The following is a 7,179-nucleotide window of genomic DNA, read 5'->3' on the forward strand; positions in this document are numbered from 1 at the left end:
CGGAGCTTTCAATCACATTGCCTGAGCCAATAATAGTATTAACATATTCCTCTTTTAGCACAAGATGGGTAAAATATATATCACTTTTGAGAATAGTGTGCGAACTTGCACTATCCGCAAGGCATACCTCTTCATTACATATCCTTGCCATTCTCTTCAAAAACAAATAATAAAATGAGTAGTATGCACAGTTAAATTGAATACTTAATCAGAATTATTTTTCTAAGAAACACTGTACATAAAATAATGTCATATACTGAAATTTTATTTTAAAATTTGACACATTTAATAATTTCAAAATTCATATTAATATTTCATTATTTATGTACATCACATTTGAAACTTAAATACATAGAAAATAAAACTTAACAATAAGTTCTTTACATTATTTATTTACATATATACTTCACAATCCCACATGTTAAACTATTCCATCATTGATCAAATGACCAATATTTCCTTCAGGGTCCTCAAAGAAATCAGATACATCATAATGAGTGGTGGAGTTCTCAGCATCATTTGAAACAAAATTTGTTTCCTTTCCTTTGTCGTTCTTTTTCAAAGATGCCTGGTAAAGATCGACTAGGTGCCTTGGGGTACGACAGGTACGAGACCAATGGCCCTTTCCACCACAACGGAAACACTTCTCCTCTGTTGATTTATTCTGCCCGATATTCTTTTCTTTATCCCACTTCTGGTGAGATCCTCTCTTTTGAACATAATTCTTTTTCCTTCCATAATTTTTCTTGTTATTAAAAGCTTGCCATTTACCTCTTCTGGGGTAATGATTTGCCGCATTTACTTCAGGAAATGGGGCGGCGCCAGCTGGGCGCGCTTCATGATTTTTTAATAACAACTCATTGTTGCGTTCAGCAACAAGAAGGCAAGAAATTAATTCAGAATATTTTTTAAACCCTTTTTCTCGATACTGCTGCTGCAGGAGCACATTCGAGGCATGGAAGGTTGAGAAAGTTTTCTCCAACATATCATGATCAGATATTTTTTCCCCACATAATTTCATTCGTGAGGTGATTCGAAACATTGCAGAATTATATTCATTTATAGATTTAAAATCTTGTAGACGCAAGTGCGTCCATTCATATCGGGCCTGAGGAAGTATCACCGTTTTCTGATGATTATACCTTTCTTCGAGGTCTTTCCAAAGATCTGCAGGATCTTTTAATGTAAGATATTCATTTTTCAATCCCTCGTCAAGATGACGACGAAGAAAAATCATGGCTTTGGCTTTATCCTTCTGGGATGCATTATTTTCAGCCTTAATGGTATCTTCAAGATCCATTGAATCAAGATGGATTTCAGCATCTAATATCCATGATAAATAATTGTTTCCAGATATATCAAGAGCATTGAATTCAAGATGAGAGAGCTTCGACATAATGAAAATATTACCTGAGTCTTCCTAAAGATTTGATCAGAGTCTCGTGCTGATAACGTGTTGTAAAATAAATAAAAGATATGTAAAATAAAGATATATAAATAGAAGACTCTAGTATTAAAATAATTAGCTCAATAATAATTTATATATATATAATAATATTATATGTTGTAATGTGTATATATATACAAAGATAGAAAAAATTATTAAAAATAAAGAGAGAGAATCGCATATGTTTATTGTTACTATCTCAATATAATAAATATATTGATATTGTAATAAAGAATATAAAAGAGGAAGAATAGTATAAGAAAGAGAAAGTGAATAATGTTTTTATTACTGTGTATGTTACGTGAGGATTTGTCCTCTATTTATAGATATAAAAATTCAAATATTCAACCTTCATTTATTCTCAATCTATATTGAGAAGTTAAGCTTTGAAAAGCTCAGCGCCCATATTAATAAATGGGCATTCATTCCATCCTTATCACAACATTCAGTACTATACTTAGGAAATAAATACTTGCATGTTGACACGAGTGCTATTCATCAATCAACGTATAGACACTAGTTTGTAATATTTTCTTGTGCTCCTTAGTTCTTTATTATTGCATATTTTTTAACTTCTACCTGTTGCACCGTATTTATTCATGTTCTATTTTTAGGATAAAGGAAAAACTTTTAATTTTGTACAATGTAACTGTGCTAAATTTTTCCAACTAACAATCTATGATAGAAAAACTAGAATGAACTAACCGTTGTTCTTCATGTCCAAAAACCACAAAAAGCTATGCTCCCCTAGTTAGTTGTAATGATAAGAATTCAAGTGTAGGGAAGAGAGGTTGTTGGTAGTTCAAACTTTAAATTTGATTGTCCTTAATGCATGCACTAAAAAGCTAATGATATTTTTATCTAATTTTAGTAATTTTATCGAAGTAATTATAAGGTAAGTGTTTTTGTACAGATAGAAAAGGTGTAATATAAAAATAACTGAAGAAACTAAACATTATTGTTGATAACAGAATAATAGATTCAGGTGCAATAGATTACACCGACTTGATATTCTGTACAAAATAACAAACTGGCTAATACAAGAATTGTTGTGCAAAAATAGTGTATTTGTTGAAAAAATCACAAACCAAGCTATTCAATGATTTCACTCCTACAACAAGAAAAAAACAATTTCTGCTGGTATCAAACTTCCCAGCTATGCCTAAACCATTTTCATTTTTATTAAATCTATATTTCCCAGACATCTTTGCATTGTGATTGTTTAATTTCATAATTAAGGTCTCTCTCAATTTACAAGCATGGATTTTCCTTCCATTTTGACGCAAAAGAACCATCAATTAAACAGTAGTAGTAGTAGTAGTCCATTTGAGGTTCTCCCAGATGATGTCATACTCATAATATTCAACAAAGTTCAAGATGCCAAAACCCTAATCAGCTGTTTCTCTTTCAACAAGCATCTTGCATCTATTGTCTACCAAACCAATATCATATCACTCTCATTCCTTTCCCCTCATCATTACTCATACCTTTCATCTCTTTCCTACTACAAAACAAATGCTAGAAACATAAAAAGAAGGTATAATAATTATAGGAAATTCACCAGTGCTGTTTCCGTAGACTTGGTTAACTCTGCTGTCATCAATTTCCTAGCCACCAACCTCCTCGAAAGCGGAGGCGGCGACGACGAGTTCGACGATGATTCTCCCTCCCTGCGCCTCCAACCATTCCACCAAATCTCGCAACTCAACGTTGAGATATGTTCAGATCTGATCACAAGTTCCGACGATGTCTTCCGATGGAAAGCTAGATTTGGAAGCAAGATGAAGAGTTGGTCCTTGCTTTGCTGCTCAATGGTGCTTCAACGATTCGTGGTCGGTGATTGGTTGCCGGAATGGCCAAGATCGATGGCGTACAACAGATTCCGATACCGAGAGAATCGGATGAATTCGTGCTTCAAATCAGCGTTTGAGAGGTATGAGTTGGTAAAAGAGATGGCGGCGCAATTTCCGACGCTAAAGACGATGAAAGTGAGTGATGTGAATAAGGAAGGAATGTTAGCGATGACGGAGGAAGAGATGCGTGATATGAGGGGTTGTTCATCGTTGAAGGAAGAAGAAGAGAGTAATAATCTTTTGTTAGGGATGTGGTATGTGCCATTGTTGGAACTACCAATGGCGAATTGCACGTGGAAAGATGCAATGATGATTGTGATCCTTCCTGTGGAAAGTAAGGGTAGAGAGGTTGATTGCATATTTGACGGCAATGCGGAGGAGAAGATGATGTTCTCGGAGGCCATAAGAGAGATGCTCAAGCCAAACAAGGCTGACCACCGTGGCTGGAGATTGCAATCCGCTAAAATTCAATTCCGATGAGCAACCTCATACACATCTAACTGCTATCAAATATCTCTTTATACTTCTTTCTTTATGTGTATACTAGCCACTTAAAACTACTTATTCATTTCCATTCATATGTTATTATGTTGTATATATTGTACATATATATATATATATATATATATATATATATATATATATATACTTGTGTGTGTTTTTTTCAAGAGCAGCGAAAAAATTATTCATCATTCTTCAATAAGATTAATTATGACATGCTCACAAATGAATAAAAACACCCACAAATCCTAATTCTTGCAATTACAATTGTTTAATTTCTATACTCTTAAATGTTAATTACAGCAGTTTTATCAAGTAGCAAAGGATATAGAAGGGGAGCAACAATTTTTATTTGTATACCTAACATTATTCATAATTTATCGTCAAATTAATTGTGCCACTAAAATTAAGTCATTAGAAATATCATTAATGATCACAAATATTTATAGGAAATTTATAGTTAAGCACCACATATATTTTATTTGCCAATAAACAGTTCACTTATGTGTCAATATGTTAAACATGACCAATGTCCAAAACTATATGAATTATATATGAATAGGAAAATATGATTTAATAATATTTTACTTTTACCTGTATTGTAAATTTACTTAAAAAAAATAATATTTTTCAAGGGAATTTTGTTAGCCAAAAGAAAAGGATCGATGGATATATCCTAAGGAGTTATTGCAATAAAAAAATTTTTTAATATATTGTCAGGATAATTTATACGTACATTTAATTACATAATGACACAATAATAAAAATAATTATTTTTTATATTAATTATATAAATATTATTTAAAAAATAAATATAATTATACAATTATATCATCAAAATTAAATTAAAAAAACGGTGGATGGTGGAATAATTCTTGTTTTCAACGTATCTTTAACTTGGTTCCATCCCACAAAGAAAAAGGATATTTTCTTCCTTTCTTTAAAAAAAATATACCGGGAAAAGGACTTGTTTTATTGCAACTTAGTAGCAAAATAGCAATACTCAGTACTCGCTTATCCAATATTTTTGTTTGTTTCTCAAATTCTCAGTCCTAATCCCGTTTCCATTCACAATTCCCATTTTGGAAACCGCTAACTCGAATCTTCCTACAACCTTCGCTCTCCCCTCTGAGAAAACCAGGTTCAAAACCGCGTTCAAACGCTTTTCCTCTCCGTTACATAACCATATCAAACACTCCTATTTCACCATCATCTATCTTTCTCATACACGCACATATCTGACATCCCCAGTTTAAAGTTTTAACCTCTCTCTTTAACCTTTCCGTTTCAAACTTTCAATTCTAATGGGTTCAGTTTCTACTTACAAAAGAAAAGAGCCACAGCCAAACAGCCCCTTTGACACACTACCGGACGATGTTATCCAGCTTATACTCAACAGAGTCAAAGACGCTAAGACCCTCGTTCGTTGCCTCACACTAAACAAGCGTTTCGCTTCTATTATCCCCCAAACCGACGTCGTTTCACTCCCACTCTTCGTCTCTCAACGCCCTCACCACAACAATAATCAAAATAACAATGGAAATAATAACAATTTCAGCAGTGGCAATCCTGTAAATTTACTTAAATCAGTGGTCTGTTACCTCATCGCTAAATTCCGCCGCCGCAACAACCGTCACAGCAACCGCGGTGGTGAAGGCGATAATTCTGTCCCTGATTCTCTGTGCCAGTGCGCTCCGAAGCTACTCAAACCGTTCCGCCGCATCACGCACCTTCATTTCGAGCTCCACACCATTGGCGGCACCGTCGACAAGGAGTTCCTCAAATGGAAAGCGATCTACGGCAGCGAGCTCAAGACTTGCGGTGTTCTCTGCGCGACTTCGTTTCGCCGATCTAACGACGGCGAGTCGGTGCCGTTGAAAGAGGAACAACAGGAGGATGAAACGGTGCCTCATCCGCCGCCGTCGGTGCCGACTGAAGAATTCAAGGCTCGGATCATGTGGACAATCTCGTGCTTGATCTCGGCGTCGGCGAGGCATTTCTTGCTGAAGCAGATGCTAGCGCAGTTTCCGACGCTGAAGACGGCGACGATAAGTGATGCGAGGAGGCAGGGGAAGTTGTCCATGGGGGAGGACGAGATCCGAGATCTGAGGGAGTCGCTGAAGGAGGAAGGCGCGACGGAGCTAACGGCGGAGCGTGTGGTGCCGGACCTTAGGATGAGGATGTGGTACGCGCCGGAGCTTGAGCTTCCGGCGGCGAGGTGCGTGCTGAAAGGAGCGACGCTGCTCGTGATTGGACCTGCTAACAGCAAGGAGGAGATGGTTCCTCCAGCGGATATCGGTTACGACGGTGATGCGGCAGAGCAGGCGTTGTTCGCGGAGGCGCAGAGAGAGATCGTGAAGATGAAGAAGCGGAGTTGCTACGTGATGGAAATGACGTCGTTTTGACGGTGTGTTACGTAACTATCATAACTGAACGACGACGTCGTTTCAGACTACAATAATAAATGCTCAGAAAACGTGGAATTTTAGCTAACATGAATTAGAGGATAAAATTTTGCGTTGTAACAAGTTAAGCATCGTGTAAATAACAAAACCATATGTTAATAGCTAGAAAAGTTGCGAATAAGGTAGCCTTTTACGTCATTGTATCTGACTAATATCAAAAGGGTAAGACATCAACATTGAGTTTCATTAAAATGCTTGTCTAGGCTTGCTTAATTTTGAGTGCTAATTAGTTCATGCAGGGAGTAATTGTATGCATGTGAAGGTACTAAAGGGGTTTCCCGTTACGTCACTTGAGGACTCGATTCATTGAATCAAAAAACTAATCACTAAATGATATGAAAGATGGGGCGGTAATCAAAAGGATAATGCTCAGAAAAACAGAGAGCAGCTGTTTTACACACCATATACACACATGCCAATGCCATGGGCCCATGGCATGTTTTGTCAATCTGAAAGTTCCTTGGGCTCCAGTGCAAATTGACATTTCTTAACGAAGGATGATATGTGTATATTTTTGTGTATATTTTAATATGTATTTTATTTTTATATTAGAAATGATGGATAAGAAGTAGATAGGAAATAAAAAAATTTTGCTTTTTGCTTTTATACTATAAAAATAAAATATACAAAAAATATATAAAATTATGAAAATATTATTTTATTTTTTAAATTGAAAATTACAAACTTTTTGCTACATGTATTTTTATAAAAAAAAATATTAAAGAATTAGTAAAATTTATTATTTTTAACTAACTATTAATTAATAATATTTAAAAATATGAACTAAAAATATATTATTAAATTTTTAAACTAAAAAAATTAAATTAATAACTAAAATTACCTACATAAAATAATAAATTCTAGTAACTTTTGAGTTGTTTTTTTTTTCGTAATCATAAATAGTCTTAGATTG

General features: G+C 35.0%; 2 protein-coding genes across 2 annotated transcripts; both read left to right on the forward strand.

The window, feature by feature from the left end:
* Positions 1-2,706: 2,706 nt before the first annotated feature.
* Positions 2,707-3,780, forward strand: LOC112704026 (F-box protein At4g18380). The gene has a single exon (XM_025755610.1). The coding sequence runs from the start codon at positions 2,707-2,709 to the stop codon at positions 3,778-3,780; it is 1,074 nt and encodes a 357-aa protein (XP_025611395.1).
* A 1,325-nt stretch (positions 3,781-5,105) lies between these two features.
* Positions 5,106-6,206, forward strand: LOC112704028 (F-box protein AUF2). The gene has a single exon (XM_025755612.1). The coding sequence runs from the start codon at positions 5,106-5,108 to the stop codon at positions 6,204-6,206; it is 1,101 nt and encodes a 366-aa protein (XP_025611397.1).
* The last annotated feature ends 973 nt before the right edge of the window (positions 6,207-7,179 follow it).

Source organism: Arachis hypogaea, chromosome 7 (genome assembly GCF_003086295.3).
Source record: "Arachis hypogaea cultivar Tifrunner chromosome 7, arahy.Tifrunner.gnm2.J5K5, whole genome shotgun sequence".
Lineage (NCBI taxonomy): Eukaryota > Viridiplantae > Streptophyta > Magnoliopsida > Fabales > Fabaceae > Arachis > Arachis hypogaea.